The following is a 23337-nucleotide window of genomic DNA, read 5'->3' as shown; positions in this document are numbered from 1 at the left end:
CAGATAACAAAGGAAGTGAGCTATGAGCAGTGGCATCAAGAAAGAAAGAAACCATAGTTGAACTGGATCCTAATAGTTACCAGATGGAACACTTCCTGAAAGTGTGTTGTTCTAGAGGTCTAGCGTTGCAAGACGAGGGATCTCAGCGAGCTTGGAGGGGATTGAGCCGAAGAGTTGGTTGGAGCTCAAGTCTAGCCGTGCCAGCGCGGCAAGTCCCCGAGGGATGCCGGGATCGCGCCGCTGAGCTGGTTGGACTGAAGGGTGAGAACAGTGACCTTGTTTAGGTGGCCCAGCTTGGTTGTTGGGATGGTATATACAACGCACAAGTCTAAAACTAGTCGTTGAAAGCAAAACAAAAAATATGCATGCTTACCACATACTCTGGTAAACCTGTCGAACAAGTCTGGTGTGTGTCCACACCAACTATTCACTGAAACTAGCCATTACCGACCATTTGAACATGGCCATCCGGTGCGACGACCGATGTGGCGATGTTACATCGGACATGTTCGATCAAATTACTTTGCAACCTCTTTGAGTATATTGCTAATATTGTTTGGTGGGGTAGTATTGAGTGGTTCACCGTGCATGTCTGGCTCTGCAATCGTAATATCAGCAGTAGAAATTTATATAGGCCAAGCCAATTGACCCAGGAGTAGCATAGCAATAGAGACCACGACATATTCACATGACGTTCTCGCTTGTAAAACAAATGACGTAGTCGACTGAAGGTGTACACTAAGCGAAGGCTAAAAGCGCTAAGCCAGAACGCCAAGCGTTGCGTTGCGAGCAGAGTACCATTTTTTTTTTTTTTTGGAGCTGTGCGGTTCTCGTCGTCAGTCCAATTTATGTTGACTTTTTGTTACAACAGTTCAGTCTCACGTAGCAATTAGCAAGAAACCAAAAGAAACCTTTGAGACGATGCGACATCCGGAACACCGCAAAACATACAGCAGGAAAGGCAAAACAAATCGTCGCTCCTCCTGCGCTTCTTCCTACTGAACGCTGCTGCCCTACTCATGCATGCTCCCACAGTCCGACGGGCGACGGGCCGGCATGCCGACGCCGGCCGGCCGGGTGGCATCGACCCTCCTCTCCAACTAGGCCCATCTCCGTGACCGTGAGTAGCCTGCCGTCTTCATCGCAGAGACGAGAGACGCTTCACAAATATGTCGTAGGCGTCGTCCCTGTCGAGCATGCTGACCCGGACGTACCTCGGGTCCGCTCCGAACTGGTCCCCGCTCCGCGTCAGTATCCTGTGGGCGCGCAGGAAGCCCGCGCAGTCCTCCACGTCCTCCCTGTCGCAGCGCAGCCACGCGAACGCTGCAAGCACACAAGCACGTACGCACGCCACCATGGCCATGGGCGTTCAGCGAGGTGCATGTTGAGCACCGATCAGTACCTTCGCTCGCGGTTCAGAGACATGGATGCGGTACGTTAGATTACATTGCATCACATCCACATACCAGGGTTAGTGACCGCCATCTCTTTGGTGAAGTTGCACAAGGCCGAGGTCTCCTCGGACAGGCTGAAGATGCCGGAGGCGGCGGCCGCTCCACGCAGCATGCGCCAGCGCTCCACCATCTTGCGCCGGCCGTAGTCGAACAGGCGGCGGCGGCGGGCATCTCCCGCCTCCGGGAGCTCGTAGGCGTCGGAGACCGCCCTGAGGACCTTGGCGGCGCGCAGCTGCGAGTCCTTGGAGACGCCGATCGTGTTGAGCTCGATGAACTTGGCCATCTTCCTCGCGACGTCGCGGTCCTTCACCAGCGCCCACCTGCACGCGGAAACGTCGAACACATCAGCCGTTGCCGTTGCATATATTCATGTACTCCTCAATCCTGCAGCGCGGCTAGATGGATCGGACTTGATTACCCACCCGATCCGCGTCCCGGCGTGGCCTGTGCTCTTGGACACGGTGAAGAGCATGACGTCGTGGTCGGCCCGTTTGGTGATGGCTGTGTACTGCGGCCAGTAGTACGCCAGGTCGTGGACCGCCACGCCGGAGCCGGCGGAGGACAGGACGGCCTCGCGGATGGCGCCGTCGGGGTTGTTCGGCGAGCACACCAGCTCGATGTAGGTGTCGCCCCTGAACGAGCTGGCGTCGCCGGCCCAGCGGAAGAGCCCCGACCGGAGGAAATCCGTGACGGCAGGGTAGGACTGCAACGCAACGGTGCACAGCGCACAGATCAGATCAGAGGTCAGGTCAGTGCATTGACTCGCTACCGGCCGGACACCTTTTGTTTTGTTATGACATCCCTTGTTATTATTATTATTATTATTATCAGAGGCACATGAACATACTAATATTTCGGAAATCGCATATACATATATAGGCGCCGTCGTGCCGGTGCACAGTCCGGCAGGTGGCGATTCCTGCCGGCGCCGGCCGTGCACATGGAGCAGTGGAGCTCAGTTTTGAAGGACACGCCTGCCGCCTAACATGCACAAGCATAATGCTGACCTAACGTCGTCCTAACCACAAGTACATACCGAGATTCTAGAAGGGGAGCTGCTAATGATGGATGGATCATTGTTTAAAGAGACATGTCGGCTACCCACAAATCAGATCGCCGATCGCAGCGCAGTAATTGCCGGCCCTACGGCGGCGAGAGAAGAGATCGATGACCATCCCTCTCGGGGCCGGGGGCCGGACGAGCACAGTAATGTCAGTCAGGACTCACTCAGGAGTAGTGTCTGGGACAAGGGGGAGGAAACAAAGATGAGTGGCGCCATCGGTGTCCCCCTCATCTCCTCATCATTGCCACGCGACCATACCATGCATCAGCAAACCCACGCGCCACAGCGTGCGACAGAGGCCGCTGGTCTGGACTCTGGACCACGCACGCGCGGGCCTCCGCTCATGGGACTGGGTGGGAAAAAACTTACCGAGTAGTAGGGCGCCGTGGACACCACGCTCATGGGCGCAGCGCCGGCGCCGGCTCCCGCGGGCGGCGACAGCGCGTACAGCGCGGCCATGAAGAGCTGCGTGGAGCCGGTGCCGACGACGACGTGGTACCCGTCCACGGCGGCGTTGCCGACCAGCCGGTGCACCCGCCGCACCTCCTGGTCCAGGCCCGGCTCCAGGAACCAGCACACGTTGCCCACGTCGGAGAAGTAGCTCATGGTCTGCCACCCCGGGATGACGATCTCGGCGGCGGCCCCCGTCCCCCGCCAGAACTCCTCGAACATGGTTGGGTCGCCGCTGCACCCGACAAGCCGAATGTCAAAAGCCATACTATAGTATATCAGTGGTGACTCTGATACTACAATTGAAACGAAGCATCAAGGTGCATGAATCGCCAGCAAACATGATCCGCGCGCCGGAGTTCATTCTCCATTGACACCAATAACATTGCACAGGGACATGCATGCGCCCGGCCCCACCCGTGGGGTGGGGGTCCTGGGTCCTCGTGGGGCGAGAACACCGAACACCTCCCATTTGCAAGGCGCAGCCGCGGATTGCAAATACAGTAGGGGGTGGAGACTCGAGCGTTGTATTAAATTAACAGGATGTTGGATCCCATTTGGAATGAGATGGATAGTGATTAGTGAAGCAGAAGCACTGACCTGGGGAACAAACGAGCTGGCATGCAAACGCGCGCGGCAGCAAGAAAAGCAGGAAAGCTTTGAACTGAGTACTGAGTACTCACTGATCGAGATTGATCACCGAGTCCGGCGTCACCGCCGGCTTGCCCGTCGACGGCGCCCCGGCCTTGGGCACGGACAGCGGATCCTCCTGCCTCCCCCTTCTGTCGCGGCTGGCGCCAGCATCTAGATGCATCGGGCAGGCCTGATGCCCCTGGCGGTGGTGGTGGTGCGACGGAGCCGTGCTACTGACGTAGTGCTGGACGAGGAGGCCTACGTTGAGGACGACGGAGGCGAAGACGGCGGCCTTCAGGTTCCAGATCGGCGCCCGCCTGCTGGGCTTCCCGGCCTGGGCTTTCCCGCGCGGCCTGTTGGTGGTGGTGGTGGGCCGGAGTGCGGCAAGGTCAGGGCCAGCGCCCCCGCCGTTGGCCGTTTCCTCCCGACGACTCTGCGCCTGCGCGGGCCCGGCCGCAGCGCCGGCGCCTTTGGGGGTGAGGAGGCGCGCGGACGGCGCCATGGCACCGGTGCCTTGGAAGCCGCCGCCGGCCTCCACCGACGTGCCAAGGTGTAATGCCGCCGAAGGCATGCCTAGAGAAAGAGTGAGAGAGAGAGAGAGATCGCGCGCTTGCTGCCAAGGTCTACAGCCTGCTGGCTCGGAACTCGGCTTGTTGGCCGCTAGCTAGCTCCCAGCTTGTTGGGGGAAGCAAACGGAAGAAAAGGAGGGGAAAAAAGGCTCTTTTGCAAAAAGAAAAAAAAAGGTGGAAATCCTTCTTGCCAAAGGAGGAGGAGGCTGGCCGCCGGTTGCGAGCTCGATCGAGCGGCGGACGACCGCGAGCGAGGCTGCTGGGAGCGGGCTGAAGACGGCTCCCCCTCTTGGAGCTTTGCTTCCCCTCTGATTCCACTGTTTCTTCTTGTGCTGCTTCCCCACACTCTCCTGCCACAGGCCTGAAGGTTCAGGCACAAGTGCGCTGCGAGAGCCTTTGCTGGAAACCGGCGGCAGTAACTGAGCTTAAGACTGTATCAGCTGAACAGCAGCAGTGGGCACCGACAGGAAGAGCAGACAGGAGGGGAGAGAGAAGGGTGTTAGCACTTAGCAACGCTGCAAACAAGGGAGAAGCTCTCAAAGCTAAGCTTTAGTGCTGCAGCAGGGATCAGCTAGGAGAAGGGGAGGGCAGTGAAGTGATGCGCTTTTTATAGGGTCGAGGTCGACCCACCATGGATCTCCCGGACGCAATATATTCTTTCTGCCCTTCGCATGATCGGATCAAGTCACCCACTACTACGCCGCTAGTGCTAGGCACGCAGCACGAGTCGCACGACTACTGTCTACAGCACTGTGGAGTGTGGACAACCGAAAGCAGACAGGAACCAAGAAAGGTGATCTCCAGCTTGCCACATTCCTGTCCGCTGAGCGCCCATCGGCTCAGCCGGCTCACGGATAGTTAAGCCGCGCGCAAGAAACACTGACCGGTTCTCTCATAGGTTTAGCCCACATGCTCATTTCTTTTAGTTAAAAGGCACACGGGATTCAAGCCCTCTCCGCGATTCAGGGCTCTTCAACCGTTGCACGTTTGACGCGTGGGCACAAACACTGCTCGTGAGCAATCCAGCGCGTCGCATCCGCCGTGGCCACAAACACTGCTCATGAGCAATCCAGCGCGTCGCATCCGCCTCAACGCCGCGTACCGCGACATGGACGGCTCGGACCTGGGCCTCTGCGACACGGCCTCCCACGGCGACGCGCCGGCGTCCGCGCCTGAGGACCGCCGTCGTGCCTGCGGGAGAGGAGCTGGCTTCGTCCACGCCTGCCCCGGGAGTCGTGTCGCGACCTGGGCGGCTCCGACCGGGTCTTCCACGAACGGCGCGGCGACCGGATCTGCGACGGAGCGGCACGGGCCAAGGACGGCGGGGGCTTGCGGCCGGCGCTTCGCCGTTAGCCAGGTGAGTGCGCCGCCTCGCCTTCTCCAAAAGCGCACGCACCGGGTACAGCTCGTTGGATACTGTAGATCTACGATTTTCAAAAATCGCCGTTAGCGAGACCATTGCGCCCCTGTAAATCTCCTGTCGAGGTCGTCACGCGTCGCTGTGCTCCGGTGCATCTGCCCATGACGTTAGGTGAGGGGAGCCCCTTCGCTGTTCTTCCGTCCCGTCGCCTGTGCTTTATCAACAGCGCAGCCTCACTGTTCTCGTGTCCTTCACCATAGCGCCCATCCCGCAGCTTTCTGCTACATATATGGAGCCCCTACGCTGGTGTATTTCTCTTTCCGTCGGCCTGGTACCCGGCGGAAGCGCCTTTCTCCTCCTCGACTCCGTCGTTCTCATCGTCCGTTCCTTTCTTCTGATGCTAATTTCTTTTCTGTTGGTTCTTGGTCGTCTCTTCATTGCATCATATGTGTTAGCTCATAGGAACTGTTGTTCTTGTAGATCTGCTACGTACCAGCAGGGCAGACACGCGCAGGTCCTCAGGCTCTCCTCTCGGTCTCTTCTGCAGCTATTCGAGGTGAGCGACTCCTTCCACCATCCCTCTCTTGGTTATGTTCATTTGGTGTCCGTGGATACACTGTCTGCATTTTTAGATGGTTGTTGATTAGATGTCCTTATGTCCACCATCCCTCTTCTGCAGCGTTGATTAGATGTCCTTATGTCCCACATTAGTTTCTTGGAACTCTACTTTTTGCTGCACAAACAGAGTGGTGTCTTGATTCATTTTGTCCTGCACGTTTTACAGCTACTTTCTCTTCTATTTGCATGCGTGGATAATTGTTTCCCATTTTTCTTGATACAAACATGGATACAGGCATACACTCCTCTCTTTGTTATTATGTTGATTTGGTGTCCATGGATAGGCTGTCTGCATTTTTTCAGGTTAGGTGTGGTCATGTGGCACTTCCTTAGATGTTACTATGTCCCGCAATAGTTTCTTGGAACTATACCTTTTTGGGGAGAAACAGACTGGTGTCGTGATTCGTTTTGCCCTACACATTTTACAGCTACAATACAGTGACTGTGTTAGCTCAATGACAAGACGTTTTAATATAAGATGGCATCTTGACAACTCATTTTTACTTGCAATCTACAATGAATTAGCTCAGATTCAATGCCATTAGCCAGTGACTGTATGGTCGAACAAAAGGAATAAGTGAAAAAAAAAATATAAGGTAGCAAACCTAATATGCATTTGACTCTAGCTGAAACAGACTATAAATAAAGCAGCAGAAAATATAATGCTCTAAAGTACAGTTAATGGTTGCGTTATGTATTATTTAGAAATGAACTCCACAATAAAACACACCAAATTAAGTTTTGCAACAGTTAATGTTTGATGTAATAAAGTAGGATTCTTACAAATAAAAGTGGGATGGATATAAATAGAACACACACGCAAATTTCTGTAAACATCATCAGGTATCGAACAGATCAGCAAGACACCAACAACAGCATATGTGACAAATAAAACCACGAGACATGCCATACTATGACAATCAGAGGTGACAAATACAACGTACTCTCAAATGAGGTGTATTACCTTACCTGTGTTTCTCCCCTCGTGAACAGAGCACTACCATGAGCTCTTGGAGGTAAGCCACGTTGAGAATTGATGGGCCGAAGTTCCCAAGGACTCCGTCCATCACTTCGCTTTCCTCCCTAAAATTTGAGGCATTGATATTCCATACAAAAAATTCCATATTAAATCACATGAAAGTCCCAAGGAACTGTGATTACCAGACAGAATGATGTAGCTCACTAGAAAAATCAATAATCAGTCACAATAGAAGAACAAAGCCATGTATAGCAGGCATTGCCGCACATACACAATGCTAGACTGTGAGAGGACCCCTATTCTAAACTGACCTTATTAGTTTCTTTAATATCATGTTTCGGCATAGCAGAATTTTCTCCTAAATATGGCGACTATAATTTTGTTTTCACTTTACTTTTGGATGGCCAGTGGCAGTTAATACCTGTCGCATTGGCTTCCAGTTGCTGGACAATAATGTTACATTCTACAGAAAGAGTTCAAAGGGACATTTGAAAACACAATGCGCATATAGGAAGAAAGTCAGATCCTTTGTAGTAAGAACTAGAAAGTACATATGATCTTTTATTGTTTTTACACAGACGTAACCATATATATGTATGCCGAATAAATGCAGTCACTGAAAATCCATGATGAGTCAAGATAGATATTATCATGATTGCAATGACCACAACAGTGCAGTTCAGAAATATGGACATAAAGCTAGATCTCCAACAAGTAACAAGTTTTTTTAGCAGAAAAAAACCTAGCAAGTCGATATAATAGAAAGAAGTAAGCATCCTGCTATTGATCACATAAGAAAGGGGGGGGATTTTAGGTGACAAGTGCAAGCAATACCTCTACAATGCGCTTTCGTAAATATTTAGAAGAAATTTCCTTGAAGACTAGCTTCACATCAACTTCTGCAAATAGCTGTATAGAAGAAATACACGGGAATCAGTAAAAATATGTCTCCTGTTTAATAAGCAAGGTGGTAGGTTAAAACTGTTGAGCAAAGAAAAAAAGGGGAAGCACAGAAATCACCAATTATCATCACCTTAGGGGGCTTCCTTAGATATCATTATGTATACATGGATAGACTATGGTGAAGGACATAGATACAGGCATATATGGATAGACTGTATGCATTTTATTCAGATTGGTTTCTTGGGACTCTAATCTGAAAAAAAATGCATACACCTGATCTGAATAAAATGCATGAAGTAGAGTTCCAATCTGAATAAAATGCATACATGGATATCTATGTCTGTATTATTGGAACTCTACATGGATAAAATGCATACACCTAATCTGAACAAAATGCATGAGGTACTAGAGCACTAGAGCATTTGACTAAAATGCATACATGGATAAAATGCATACACCTAATCTGAATAAAATTGCATACACCTAGAGTATTTGACTAAAATGCATACATGGAACTATATTTTTTTGGGGAGAAACAGATTTATCTAGGCTATCCCCAGGCCTAAGATTAGGTTCATCGCAGAAAATATGGCTCAGCCAACATATTAGAATACAAATTAACTTATATGACTTTTCAAATACATCTTTCTCAACTGTATCACCAACATCAATTTCTTTGAACTATACTTTTTTGGGGAGAAACAGATTTATCTAGGCTATCCCCAGGCCTAAGATTAGGTTCATCACGCAAACTGTGATTCAGTCAGCATATTAGAATACAGATTAGCTTATATGCCTTTTCAAATATGTCTTCCTCCACTGTATCACCAACATCAGTTTCTTGGAACTATACTTTTTTGGGGAAAACAGATTTATCTAGGCTGTCCCCGGGGCTAAGATTAAGTTCATCACACAAAATATGGCTCAGCCAACATATTAGAGTACAAATAAACTTATGTGACTTTTCAGAGATGTCTTTCTGAACTGTATCACCAATGTCGTGAACAAATGATGGACCATAAACTGAATTCTACATCCAGCGCGTCGCATCCGCCTCAACGCCGCGTACCGCGACATGGACGGCTCGGACCTGGGCCTCTGCGACACGGCCTCCCACGGCGACGCGCCGGCGTCCGCGCCTGAGGACCGCCGTCGTGCCTGCGGGAGAGGAGCTGGCTTCGTCCACGCCTGCCCCGGGAGTCGTGTCGCGACCTGGGCGGCTCCGACCGGGTCTTCCACGAACGGCGCGGCGACCGGATCTGCGACGGAGCGGCACGGGCCAAGGACGGCGGGGGCTTGCGGCCGGCGCTTCGCCGTTAGCCAGGTGAGTGCGCCGCCTCGCCTTCTCCAAAAGCGCACGCACCGGGTACAGCTCGTTGGATACTGTAGATCTACGATTTTCGAAAATCGCCGTTAGCGAGGCCATTGCGCCCCTGTAAATCTCCTGTCGAGGTCGTCACGCGTCGCTGTGCTCCGGTGCATCTGCCCATGACGTTAGGTGAGGGGAGCCCCTTCGCTGTTCTTCCGTCCCGTCGCCTGTGCTTTATCAACAGCGCAGCCTCACTGTTCTCGTGTCCTTCACCATAGCGCCCATCCCGCAGCTTTCTGCTACATATATGGAGCCCCTACGCTGGTGTATTTCTCTTTCCGTCGGCCTGGTACCCGGCGGAAGCGCCTTTCTCCTCCTCGACTCCGTCGTTCTCATCGTCCGTTCCTTTCTTCTGATGCTAATTTCTTTTCTGTTGGTTCTTGGTCGTCTCTTCATTGCATCATATGTGTTAGCTCATAGGAACTGTTGTTCTTGTAGATCTGCTACGTACCAGCAGGGCAGACACGCGCAGGTCCTCAGGCTCTCCTCTCGGTCTCTTCTGCAGCTATTCGAGGTGAGCGACTCCTTCCACCATCCCTCTCTTGGTTATGTTCATTTGGTGTCCGTGGATACACTGTCTGCATTTTTAGATGGTTGTTGATTAGATGTCCTTATGTCCACCATCCCTCTTCTGCAGCGTTGATTAGATGTCCTTATGTCCCACATTAGTTTCTTGGAACTCTACTTTTTGCTGCACAAACAGAGTGGTGTCTTGATTCATTTTGTCCTGCACGTTTTACAGCTACTTTCTCTTCTATTTGCATGCGTGGATAATTGTTTCCCATTTTTCTTGATACAAACATGGATACAGGCATACACTCCTCTCTTTGTTATTATGTTGATTTGGTGTCCATGGATAGGCTGTCTGCATTTTTTCAGGTTAGGTGTGGTCATGTGGCACTTCCTTAGATGTTACTATGTCCCGCAATAGTTTCTTGGAACTATACCTTTTTGGGGAGAAACAGACTGGTGTCGTGATTCGTTTTGCCCTACACATTTTACAGCTACAATACAGTGACTGTGTTAGCTCAATGACAAGACGTTTTAATATAAGATGGCATCTTGACAACTCATTTTTACTTGCAATCTACAATGAATTAGCTCAGATTCAATGCCATTAGCCAGTGACTGTATGGTCGAACAAAAGGAATAAGTGAAAAAAAAAATATAAGGTAGCAAACCTAATATGCATTTGACTCTAGCTGAAACAGACTATAAATAAAGCAGCAGAAAATATAATGCTCTAAAGTACAGTTAATGGTTGCGTTATGTATTATTTAGAAATGAACTCCACAATAAAACACACCAAATTAAGTTTTGCAACAGTTAATGTTTGATGTAATAAAGTAGGATTCTTACAAATAAAAGTGGGATGGATATAAATAGAACACACACGCAAATTTCTGTAAACATCATCAGGTATCGAACAGATCAGCAAGACACCAACAACAGCATATGTGACAAATAAAACCACGAGACATGCCATACTATGACAATCAGAGGTGACAAATACAACGTACTCTCAAATGAGGTGTATTACCTTACCTGTGTTTCTCCCCTCGTGAACAGAGCACTACCATGAGCTCTTGGAGGTAAGCCACGTTGAGAATTGATGGGCCGAAGTTCCCAAGGACTCCGTCCATCACTTCGCTTTCCTCCCTAAAATTTGAGGCATTGATATTCCATACAAAAAATTCCATATTAAATCACATGAAAGTCCCAAGGAACTGTGATTACCAGACAGAATGATGTAGCTCACTAGAAAAATCAATAATCAGTCACAATAGAAGAACAAAGCCATGTATAGCAGGCATTGCCGCACATACACAATGCTAGACTGTGAGAGGACCCCTATTCTAAACTGACCTTATTAGTTTCTTTAATATCATGTTTCGGCATAGCAGAATTTTCTCCTAAATATGGCGACTATAATTTTGTTTTCACTTTACTTTTGGATGGCCAGTGGCAGTTAATACCTGTCGCATTGGCTTCCAGTTGCTGGACAATAATGTTACATTCTACAGAAAGAGTTCAAAGGGACATTTGAAAACACAATGCGCATATAGGAAGAAAGTCAGATCCTTTGTAGTAAGAACTAGAAAGTACATATGATCTTTTATTGTTTTTACACAGACGTAACCATATATATGTATGCCGAATAAATGCAGTCACTGAAAATCCATGATGAGTCAAGATAGATATTATCATGATTGCAATGACCACAACAGTGCAGTTCAGAAATATGGACATAAAGCTAGATCTCCAACAAGTAACAAGTTTTTTTAGCAGAAAAAAACCTAGCAAGTCGATATAATAGAAAGAAGTAAGCATCCTGCTATTGATCACATAAGAAAGGGGGGGGGGATTTTAGGTGACAAGTGCAAGCAATACCTCTACAATGCGCTTTCGTAAATATTTAGAAGAAATTTCCTTGAAGACTAGCTTCACATCAACTTCTGCAAATAGCTGTATAGAAGAAATACACGGGAATCAGTAAAAATATGTCTCCTGTTTAATAAGCAAGGTGGTAGGTTAAAACTGTTGAGCAAAGAAAAAAAGGGGAAGCACAGAAATCACCAATTATCATCACCTTAGGGGGCTTCCTTAGATATCATTATGTATACATGGATAGACTATGGTGAAGGACATAGATACAGGCATATATGGATAGACTGTATGCATTTTATTCAGATTGGTTTCTTGGGACTCTAATCTGAAAAAAAATGCATACACCTGATCTGAATAAAATGCATGAAGTAGAGTTCCAATCTGAATAAAATGCATACATGGATATCTATGTCTGTATTATTGGAACTCTACATGGATAAAATGCATACACCTAATCTGAACAAAATGCATGAGGTACTAGAGCACTAGAGCATTTGACTAAAATGCATACATGGATAAAATGCATACACCTAATCTGAATAAAATTGCATACACCTAGAGTATTTGACTAAAATGCATACATGGAACTATATTTTTTTGGGGAGAAACAGATTTATCTAGGCTATCCCCAGGCCTAAGATTAGGTTCATCGCAGAAAATATGGCTCAGCCAACATATTAGAATACAAATTAACTTATATGACTTTTCAAATACATCTTTCTCAACTGTATCACCAACATCAATTTCTTTGAACTATACTTTTTTGGGGAGAAACAGATTTATCTAGGCTATCCCCAGGCCTAAGATTAGGTTCATCACGCAAACTGTGATTCAGCCAGCATATTAGAATACAGATTAGCTTATATGCCTTTTCAAATATGTCTTCCTCCACTGTATCACCAACATCAGTTTCTTGGAACTATACTTTTTTGGGGAAAACAGATTTATCTAGGCTGTCCCCGGGGCTAAGATTAAGTTCATCACACAAAATATGGCTCAGCCAACATATTAGAGTACAAATAAACTTATGTGACTTTTCAGAGATGTCTTTCTGAACTGTATCACCAATGTCGTGAACAAATGATGGACCATAAACTGAATTCTACACTCCAAAATGTTTAGATCCGTTTCGTCTTCGAAGAGCCGCTGTCCAGCACATCAGCTGCCTTCCCAACGTTTCACGGGACCTCCTCCTCTTCCCGCCAACTGCCTACTTCCTCGCAAAGATATGCCTGTAGCATCTTCCCTTCCAGACGACCCTGTTAGTTTGGCGTCCCTGTTGTTGTGTGCGTTGTCGCTAATGGATGATGGTACATGTGAGCACATGGCGTGTTGCCGTCGAAGCCCCAGTGCCCAACGTTTGGCAATTTCGCGGAGTCTGCACTAATATTATGCGCTCTTTGGGTTCAATATAGCCTTTATTTAGGGCAATATGTCTCTTTCCCTTTCGCATAGACAACCACACATTCATTATGTCTTTGAACAGCTACTATCGAACACATGAACACGCTTGATCAGCCATCCGCTTCGATGCCGGCACATGCGTCGCGTTATGCGATTTCGTTGCACTCTCAGCTGGTTCGTCAAAAGCGTCCAGGTTAGTGACTGTCAGGCTTTTCATGTTCCTTGTATCTACTACAACTCTATACGCATGCTAAGATGTGTGTGCACGCCGTTTGTAGGCGACAAGTCCTTACTAGACTTTCCTACAACGGTTGCCACCGCTAACAGACACCATCGCAGACAGAGGATGCGTCGTACGCTTGCGTCTGCTGAACGAGCATGTGCCAACAACGGTTTTTCCCTACCGTCCATCTTTTCAAAATAATCTTTAGGTTTCATGTGTGCTACGCGTAAAAAATCCTATGAATTTATGCTCGACTTTCTGCTTATAGTTAGCACGGATGCAACCTCATCGTCTCTTGAAAGATCATACGTCGAGCTGCTTAAAGGTGCTTGTGTACCACCTGGATTATTTTCTCTACATATTTCTAAAGTAACCCATGCAACATTTACACATATTTGCCTGTAGAGACCTACAAAGATCGCTCATACTATGGTGGCCCATCAGACGAGTGCCCACATTGTGGCGCCGTTTTCTGGTTTCAGGAACGGGTCAAAAGTTTGTCTGCTGTTTCGCAGCGCAGGCTTGTGTACAATCTTTGTTGCAGAGGAGGTAAGATTGTTTTAGAGCCTTACAGATGTCCACCGTCGCCTTTATGTGACCTACTGCGATTCGATGGTGATAGTCGTGCACGACGTTTCCTTAGGCAAATCCGCTCGTACAATTCCCTTTTCGCGTTTACCTCACTGGGTGCTGTCGTTGATCGATCGATAAATAACGGTACTGCACCTTATGTTTTCAAAATCAATGGCGTCGTACACCATCGCATTGGCTCACTACTACCCAATCATGGATTGCGCCCACAGTTTGCACAGCTTTACATATATGACACTGAACATGAGGTACAAAATAGGTTGGGCATGTTTGAGAATGAGGCTGATGTCCATGATCGTCCGGATCCAGAGGTGGCCCGTTTATTACTTAACATGCTAGATGAGCATAACAAGCTGGTCGCGGCATTTCGCTTTGCTAAAGAACGTTTAGACGAAGAAGGCGACCAAAAGGTGACATTGCGATTGTTAGGCTGTAACACACGTCATGACGCACAGTACAACTTACCAACCAATGGTGAGCTCGCTGCTGTAATAGTGGGTGATTGCTCATCTTCACAGTACAAGTATGACGTCCTCGTGCACGCTAGAGAGGGCGGTCTGAAACATGTTTCGTGCTTGCACCCGTCCTACATGGCCTTGCAGTACCCGCTGCTCTTCCCTTACGGTGATCGTGGATATCACCTTGGAATAAAATACGCTGACGTGGGAGAAGGCGATGTCGCATGCCGCAAGTATGTTACAATGCTTGAATTTGTTAGACATCGTTCACACTATAGGCTCAACGAACCGAACCCATTCACCTGCTATGGTAGGCTAAGCAACCAGCTAGCTGTCGATGCGTATTCTACGATCGAGGCGTCTCGATTGCAGTTCATAGCAGACCACCAAAAAGAATTGCGTTGTGAATCCGTACAGGGGATAACTGACGCCATTGGTAGGGGTCTCACCAGTGCAGACTCGGTGGGTGGAAGAGTTATTGTCCCTGCATCTTTTACGGGCGGCCGAAGGTACCATGTGATGAACTACCAGGATGCGATGGCCATCTGCAGAGTATACGGCCCGCCAGATCTCTTCGTCACCTTCACATGCAACCCTAAATGGAAGGAGATAGTCGATGCCCTTCGCTTTGAACCTGGTCAGCAAGCATGTGATCGTTCCGATATCGTTGTAAGGGTCTTCCATATGAAGGTCGATGAATTCATAGCAGACATTAGAGAAGATAAGATTTTTGGTCCTATCCGCGCTGGTGAGCTTCCTTTTAACTTGACACATTGAATGGTTCCTTGGTATTACTTTGCCTGCTCTCAACTGTAGTCCGTCCTATGCAGTGATTTACACCGTAGAATTCCAAAAAAGGGGCCTACCACACATACACTGTCTTCTTTGGCTGCTTGGTGCTCATTCAGAGACAGAAGCCTGTGCCATTGACGTTTTCATATGTGCTGAGATACCTGACGTTGCCATTGACCCCTTGGGCTATGCTCTCGTTGATGAATTCATGATACATGGTCCATGCGGTGATTACAACAGGCGGTGTCCATGCATGAAAAACGACAGATGTTCTAAGAAATTCCCTAAGACGTACCAAGACGAGACTATCATCGACGCTTTTGGCTATACCCTTTACAGAAGGCGAAACAATTGTCGGTTCGTAGTGAAAGGTGGAATAAAATTGGACAATAGGAGCGTAGTGCCGTACAATATGCAACTGCTCAAAAAATACAATGCACATATTAATGTTGAGTGGTGCAACAAAACACACATGATCAAGTACTTGTTTAAATATGTTACCAAGGGAAGTGATCGAGCCAAGATATATTTTGAGTTGACTGCGAACACAACTAATGCATCTCCAGGGCCTCAAATAGCCCCGCCAAATGAGATCCGCGAATACATAGATGCCAGATACCTATCAACATGTGAGGCTCTATGGCGAATCTTCGAATTCGACATACACTTTAGAATTCCTTCTGTGGAACGCCTGGCGGTACACTTGCCTGCAAAAAACATTGTACAATACGAGCCTGGGGCAGACCTACAAGCACTACTTTTGAGCCGTGCAGCGAAGAAGACAATGTTAACTGAATGGTTTGAAATAAACCTAAAATATAGTGATGCACGTCACTTGACTTATTGTGATTTCCCAAAAGAGTGGTCGTGGGACGCTTCTACTAGGTGTTGGCGTAGAAGGAGGTTGACGTCTGCCAAGATTGGTCGCATGTACTACGTACACCCAACAGCTGGGGAGCTATACTATCTACGCATGCTCTTGATGTTTGTTTCCGGTGCAACGAGCTTTGTTGATGTAAGAACCTTCCAGGATATTGTGTACGATACGTTCAGAGAGGCTTGCGAAGCACGTGGTTTGCTCGAAGGTGACAATGAGTGGAACCTTCTATTTGATGAGGCAATAGTCTCTGCCTCGGCGTTTCAGCTTCGACAGCTGTTCGTTACCATTGTCGTTCACTGTCCTGTTTGCAATGTTCGTGCTTTGTTTGACAAATATTGGGTCTACTTCACCGATGACATACACCGTGGACTTAGAGAGGCCCTTGGCGATCCACGCTACACAGCTCCACATGAACAACTCCTTACATTGCTTTCGAGGAAACTAGCGGACACGTTTGCTAACAGTGGTGCCAACATAGCTGACTATGACCTGCCAATCTTATCGGCCTGTGGTGACGAAATGTTTGGCAACCGACTGATAAACGACGAACTGAGGTCTGAACCATTGCTATTGCGTGACCATGCTGCCGCTGCTGTCTCGCAGTTGAATGCTGACCAACGGCTCATTTTCGAAAGGCTAACTGAATCTGCGCTCTCCAGCTCGCCGGGCATATTTTTCGTATGTGGGCATGGTGGGACAGGTAAAACTTTTTTGTGGAACGCTATACTCACACATTTGAGATCCCGGCAAAAAATTGTGCTTGCTGTTGCCTCCTCTGGCGTGGCTTCGCTCCTATTACCAAAAGGTCGTACTGCTCATTCACGTTTCAAAATACCCTTCGATCTAGATGAGAGAGGTGTATGTGGTGTCAAGAGAGGTACCATGTTGTCTGAACTTATACAGCGTACTTCTCTTGTCATATGGGATGAGGCGCCGATGACCCATAGGCATTGCTTTGAGGCCCTAGACAGGACTATGCGTGATATTCTTTCGGAACACAAAGCGGAAAATGCGAACATCCCATTTGGTGGCAAACCTATTGTGCTTGGAGGAGACTTTCGCCAGATTCTACCCGTGGTGCGCAAAGGCTCACGGTCTGCCATAGTGAACGCATCGATTACCAGCTCACCGTTGTGGCAGCATGCAACCGTTTTAAAACTACGAACAAATATGAGGCTCTCCAACCCCTCTTTACATGGGAAGGAACGTGCGGACTTGGAACAATTTAGTAAATGGGTCTTAGATATCGGCGACGGTGCTTTGCCAGCCATGACAAGAGGAGACGAGTCTGAACCTACATGGGTTACGATTCCTGAAGATTTGTTGATACGCACGGATGGTGATGCCGCTGCGGCCCTCATATCCGAGGTCTACCCAGATTTGTTAGAGAGATATATGGACCCTACATACCTAGCTACACGCGCCATTGTATGTCCTAATAACCTTACAACTGATAAAATAAACGACTACATTGTCTCAATGCTCCCTGGACATGGTGTCCAATGCCTTAGTTGCGACACGATCTCAAAGGCGTCTGAACGAATACCTGATTTTGACATGTTGTATCCTACTGAGTTCCTAAACTCTATTAATGCAGCAAATTTTCCTTGCCACAAACTCGTGCTAAAAAGAGGCGTCACAGTCATGCTGATACGTAACTTGAACCAGACTGCGGGGCTTTGTAACGGAACAAGGATGCTTGTAACTGAGATCGGCCAACGTGTTCTTAAATGCGTAGTACTAACGCCCTCCGGTGTCGGAGAAGAGGTTTTCATACCGAGGATTGCGCTTAACACTACCGACGTGAAATGGCCCTTCACATTGCAAAGAAGACAATTTCCAATACGGATATGCTATGCCATGACGATTAATAAGAGCCAGGGTCAGACCCTCTCAACGGTTGGCCTCTACCTTGACAGACCTGTGTTTACGCATGGCCAGCTTTACGTCGCTGTTTCAAGGGTTACATCTAGAAGTGGTCTTAGAATTTTGATTGAAAATCCTGATGGTTCCTGCGGATCACAGACTCGAAACGTTGTTTACCGGGAGGTGTTGCGGGCCGTTGATGCGGACCCCCTACAGACTTCTTAGTGCATGATCAACTCAGACTTGTACATAACCAATATGTAAAATAAAAATGTGTATACCAGCAACGCGTTTAGTTATCGTACCTATTCTATTGTACAGTTGCTTCCCCAGCAAAACATTTTTTGTCTCCTATACCGTTCATCTATGAGCCTACCGGCATGCAAGAACTATATGTGGCAAGTTTACAAAGGGAGGCCATTATGTCTGCATGCTCCAGTAGATCTTGTCATACAACATTCGTGGTAGATGCCTACTCAATGATATTGGACTAACTTTACCTGGCATGTTTCTCCTATCCTAAATATTTTTTTGGGTGAACATATTGCCCTTATCAATATCGAGTGTAATGTTTGTTGGTTGCTTATTTCCCTGGAAATGACTGACCGCTGCTTCTTTACTGCAGATGGGGGACATACTCATACCTAGCCTTATGGTTGGAGACTGCTCTCATAGCTTGTGTGTGCGTGCCTCTAGGCTTTGGGAATTCCTTGATCCTCAGGATGACAGTAGGCTCCTGCATACTGATCTTGTTTTGCTTGATGAAGAGGTACATCCATCTGTATACTGGTCTAATACTTGTGCATGCATAATAACCATCAGCTTATACAACATGATATACAATGTTCTATGCAATTCTTGCGTGTTGTTTAAAATGTTACCTCCTTTTGTTAGAAAAACAGCATACATGCCCAGATCTATCCTCCGTTATGCCAACAGTTCAGTGCGCTGCTTGATGAGGGAGCGGTATACAACCTGAAGTATTTCTTAGTCAGGAAAGCTAACAGGTTCTACAAACCGGTTGAAAACTGCAACATGATCAGCTTTACAAAGTGGACTACGGTTGAAGTTGTCCTCCAGATCCCCCCTGCTTTTCCAGTTTGCACATATAACCTCACTCCCATAGAACAACTCCAAGCGCGTGTGGACTACAAGGAATATTTCACAGGTACTCTTCTAGGCATAATGGTTTACATGTTACAGGTAGCATGCGTACAGTGCTAATGCCCTCGCCATTTCTATTGTAGATGTGGTCGGTGTTGTCAGTGTGATCTCCCATGTTTCATCGCTGCGCACAAGGGGACGACAGGCTGAGGTTATGAAGAGAACAGTCACTATAAGCAATGCAAGGTATCACTTGCATTCCTATCCTGCTATACATTCCTGTTGGGTTCCACATACGCGTATGTAGCACAATTCTGTTTGCACCAGCATAGCAAGGAACCCATGAACAACCTCAACCTAAACCACATATTATCGTCCGTGTGGGGGCTACCGCTTCTTATTCTCCACGCTAGCAAAATTGCCCATACGCTCAAGGGAATAGATGAAGGGGAAATGCGCCTAGACAGTAGGAACGCCATTAGATCACACTGGGGTCAATTTGCGTCCTAAAACTTAGCAGGACTATGTCCACAAATCATGCAGGGGTTATGCTACAAACAGGTTGGCCATAGTGGAAAATAAAAAATGCCATCTTCCTTGCAAAGGAAAACTGGTTCTAAACTACCTATGCCTTCAGTTCACCATACTTCATTGCAATATACCCTAGAAGAGTTCATTTTCCCTGCTCGGCCAGTCCTCCATGTCTAAGATTATCTATTGCCGACTCAAAGTTCCGTTTAGTACATGGGCTTACCATGCACACTGTGTTCATATAGAAGGTTACTAGACAACTTCATCTGCAATCGGCCATTTAAACGAGCAACTATTTTGAGGCCTACCAATTAATGGTTTACGTACTTCGCGCGTAATTTGCAGTATGAAATAGCCCTCTAGACGCACAGTTTACAGCTTTGGTTTCTTTGCGATATCTACACCTAACACAATACAATGAACAGTTTATCTGTAAACTCGCTGTTCTTCGCTCTGACAGGGATACTGGGCCAACCGTTGATGTTGTCCTTTGGGGCGAGCGGGCCACAGCTTTCCCAGCTGAACAGATCCACAGGGACAGTCGATCCTCACCGCAGATCATAGTATTTGTTGGCACTCTCGTGAGGAGTTACGCTGGTCAGTCTACTACATCCCTTTCATTGCACTGCTAATACACATGAGCATCTGAAAGGTTCCATTGTATTTTAGATAATGTGTCATTATCGGGTGGATCATCATGCAAGTGGTACATAAACGCACCGCTACCGGAAGTAAACGCTCTCAGAGCTAGGTAACTTAATCATCCTAGGTTTTCAGACATACGATTTTCAGTCATCTTTCTCACCAAATCTGATTACTGCCATTCGTAAACTGACATGGGTAAGCAGTGCTGAAACCAACCACAACCCTGTCATTTGGGATCAGGGGAAAGCAGCTGCTGAGAGTACAGTCATTGCAGTTCCTGAACATAAGAAACTCAAGGATATTAAATACCTCCATCCTTTTGAAAATAAGGTACCAGTACTCAGCTAAACCTTTCAATCCTAAGGTTTATCACAGGTCCCTAACTGATCGCTTCAATTACATTGTTTACAGAAGAAGGAATGGCTTGTCGTCGTAAAGATTCTCAAGATTGATAGATCATGGTGGTACAACGCATGCAAAAAATGTCTTAGGACAACCAAACCACACGGTGACACATACAAGTGCACCAATAATTCCTGTGACAGCATAGGATCGCCTACCCCAAGGTCAGGTCTTATACGTCTCTCCCCGTTTTTGTTAAGCTCCTGCTAGACACCTTCTATTTAGATCTTAAAAGGTTAGCTCATACACGTTCTAAATTAAACACACTGTAACCATGATAGACATAGACCAACTTTACCCCTTTCAGTGTTTGCCTTTGATTTTTGAACCCATCAGTAACATCAATGCAGAAATTCATAGCTACCCAACTGATGTCAGGGATGTAAATATGCCCTAGAAATTCGTTTGAGGTATGCACAGCGTTAGAACAGGAGCAATAGCCCTGTACAAGGATTTGCTTACCAATCAAATAGATAGTAGATATGGCTGCTTGAGTTCCAACTACCGCAACAAGAGTTGCTATGATGGAGGTTGTCCAGTATATGGCTTATGCAATTAGAGTATCCTAACTTTGGTGAGGTTGAGTGTGCAACGCATTAGCATACCGTATACAGATTACATGATTTGTGGTGTCTACCAATCGAACCACTCTGTGCAGGTACAAGATATCCCTCACCGCTGAAGATGACACTGACACTGCCGAGTTTATCTTCTTTGGACGAATGGCGCAGCGCCTCATTAAAAAAAATGTGGACACCCTCATCTCGACTAATCCACCCGGTTTCATTCCAAGAGAAATTACAGATCTACTGGAAAAGTCTTTCGAGTGGAATGTTAGCTTCACCGAAAGCACAATTATTTATGGCAGTGTTTCCTTCCAAGTGAATGCTATAAACGCAGAAATGGATGGTGGCAACATGCTTCCAACTACACCGTCCTCACAGCCGTCGTCGACCATATTTTCTCAAGGTACAACTTATCGTATCTATTTAGTGGAGCTATGTACGTTAGTTTATGCCAAGTTAGGAAAGAAAGTAATGGTTTGTTTTCTCTGCTTGTTTATTTCCATTCCATGCTACCTGTATATGACGGGTCACCTAGAGCCGAAACGACACAAAACTGCAGAGTCTGCCGAGTAGGTTTCTTTTTTAGTGCAACTCTTTTCGCTCCAGCCATATTAAAGACTCAGCCACATTACACTCGGAGGGGCCATAACAGCGTTTCGGCCGTAATATTATAGTTTAAAGGCATTTTTCCATCTATAGAACAAGCATTTTCCCCTTCTGACTGAGCAGGTTTCTTTTTTAGTGCAGCTCTATTCGCTGCACCCTCTCCCCATCAACTACAGCTCTCGTGGCTCTAACCTGTTTTTTGGTTTGGCTGCTAACTCCGCAGTAGGACACGGATCAGGTGTTGCACAAAACAGAGGGGCTGCCTTCATCCGCGAGCCGTCACTAACACCAGAGAGTCACAAAGTTTCATCTAGCGCCAAGGTTTGCTGTTGGACTCGATGGAACAAAATAGCTACAATATAAAGCATCGTTCTCCTTCTACATACACTAGGAAACATGCCCTAAACATGTCTTTTCGTTGCAGTGTAACATACAGACAACCCCACATCAGGGAGACAATCTGCTGCAAGGAACAGAGATTATCACTTCTCCGCCTAACGTGCAGGCGCCATCAGGAGCTGCTTACAGCGTGCTAGATGGGTCTACAAACAAGGCTCACAAAAGTGTTGTCGGAAAAAGGTTAGCTTCATGCCGAGCAATCTACCTAGACTACTATTCGTGTACCGTCTCATCAGTTTTACATGCATGCCATTGGACCAAACTTTAAATAGGTCTCGAACATCACCGTCCAAGAAGGTTGCCAAGAAACTTTTTAGAGATGAAGACACAGGAGATGACGATGTTGCTGGTTCCGCAGACGTTGATGCTGAGTAGCGGTATGTCCAATTCTCCCCTACAACTTCATGAGATATATGCTTCCAAGTGTTCCAGCTGCATGTAGTATAAGGCAGTGGGTACTAAGCAAATCAAAAGCCCAATGATCAGTAATAACTACTTTTAACTAACTAAAACACTGTGATGCATAGGAACAACATTCAAAGCGAGATCACAGATTATCAAATATCTCAAGCAAGCATTCTAAAACTAACAACAGGTCCATATGCGGGTCATTGAACTAATATATAAACAAAATAGAAAATGGTATAACCTTCTACTGATATAGGTCAAAATACAAATTAGCAAGTTTTCAGAAAAGAGGTCAATAGGATAAAACATCGGTGAGTCAAAAAAATTGATAGTCAAATGATTTTGAATGGATTACCTTCATAGACATCTTAGGTTGAGCTCTACCGAAAATAAATTTACACATTCTATTTCAGATTGCAATGCTTGCCAAAACTTGTTAATTGATTGCTACCCTTTTTTAGTTGCAGTGCTTTTGGACACGAGCACCACCGGCCATGGAGACCCGGTTTTGGGAACTGAGGATCGCTTTTGGGAACTATCCCAGTTCATCTAGGTTACTCTTAGAACTTGCCTCCCCTGCTGTGCAGGGAGTATGGTTTTATGCTTGTAAGATATGAGCAGCGCTATGCTGTGTGCTTCACTGCAAGTTGTGTATTTTGTTGCTTCTAGGGTACTA

The 23337-nt window shown here is 47.0% G+C and overlaps 2 protein-coding genes and 1 long non-coding RNA gene across 3 annotated transcripts; 2 read left to right on the top strand and 1 right to left on the bottom strand.

The window, feature by feature from the left end:
- Nucleotides 1-1132: 1132 nt before the first annotated feature.
- On the bottom strand, nucleotides 1133-4712 carry LOC103649700 (tryptophan aminotransferase-related protein 2-like). Its single transcript, NM_001329389.1, has 5 exons — nucleotides 3651-4712; nucleotides 2887-3202; nucleotides 1877-2157; nucleotides 1467-1774; nucleotides 1133-1323 (listed from the first exon to the last, which is right to left on the bottom strand). Exons 1-5 carry the CDS (start codon nucleotides 4169-4171, stop codon nucleotides 1139-1141), a joined length of 1611 nt encoding a protein of 536 aa, NP_001316318.1. The 5' UTR covers nucleotides 4172-4712; the 3' UTR covers nucleotides 1133-1138.
- A 1334-nt stretch (nucleotides 4713-6046) lies between these two features.
- On the top strand, nucleotides 6047-20628 carry LOC118476783 (uncharacterized). Its single transcript, XM_035966556.1, has 7 exons — nucleotides 6047-6085; nucleotides 18626-18769; nucleotides 18903-19168; nucleotides 19248-19350; nucleotides 20096-20232; nucleotides 20305-20386; nucleotides 20484-20628. The coding sequence occupies exons 2-7, from the start codon at nucleotides 18723-18725 to the stop codon at nucleotides 20626-20628; spliced, it is 780 nt and encodes a 259-aa protein (XP_035822449.1). The 5' UTR covers nucleotides 6047-6085; nucleotides 18626-18722.
- A 1447-nt stretch (nucleotides 20629-22075) lies between these two features.
- LOC118476631 (uncharacterized) lies at nucleotides 22076-22630 on the top strand. The gene is made up of 3 exons (XR_004857076.1): nucleotides 22076-22175; nucleotides 22279-22433; nucleotides 22526-22630. It is a non-coding gene; the product is annotated as an uncharacterized lncRNA (long non-coding RNA).
- The last annotated feature ends 707 nt before the right edge of the window (nucleotides 22631-23337 follow it).

This window comes from Zea mays, chromosome 3 (genome assembly GCF_902167145.1).
Source record: "Zea mays cultivar B73 chromosome 3, Zm-B73-REFERENCE-NAM-5.0, whole genome shotgun sequence".
Lineage (NCBI taxonomy): Eukaryota > Viridiplantae > Streptophyta > Magnoliopsida > Poales > Poaceae > Zea > Zea mays.
The sequence above is the reverse complement of the archived record's forward strand: the minus strand, read 5'-3'. Positions and strand labels throughout refer to the sequence as shown.

What these genes read in the sequence shown, in the direction of transcription:
- LOC103649700 (NM_001329389.1), bottom strand. Translation starts at nt 4,171, where the DNA reads ATGCCTTCGGCGGCATTACACCTTGGCACGTCGGTGGAGGCCGGCGGC. An exon ending in TCGGTGATCAATCTCGATCA is followed by an intron (nt 3,203 to 3,650) that starts GTGAGTACTCAG and finishes TGTCGGGTGCAG; the next exon opens with CGGCGACCCAACCATGTTCG. An exon ending in CACGCCGGGACGCGGATCGG is followed by an intron (nt 1,775 to 1,876) that starts GTGGGTAATCAA and finishes TTCCGCGTGCAG; the next exon opens with GTGGGCGCTGGTGAAGGACC.
- LOC118476783 (XM_035966556.1), top strand. Translation starts at nt 18,723, where the DNA reads ATGACAGTAGGCTCCTGCATACTGATCTTGTTTTGCTTGATGAAGAG. An exon ending in TTGTTTTGCTTGATGAAGAG is followed by an intron (nt 18,770 to 18,902) that starts GTACATCCATCT and finishes TTAGAAAAACAG; the next exon opens with CATACATGCCCAGATCTATC. An exon ending in GTCACTATAAGCAATGCAAG is followed by an intron (nt 19,351 to 20,095) that starts GTATCACTTGCA and finishes TCGCTCTGACAG; the next exon opens with GGATACTGGGCCAACCGTTG.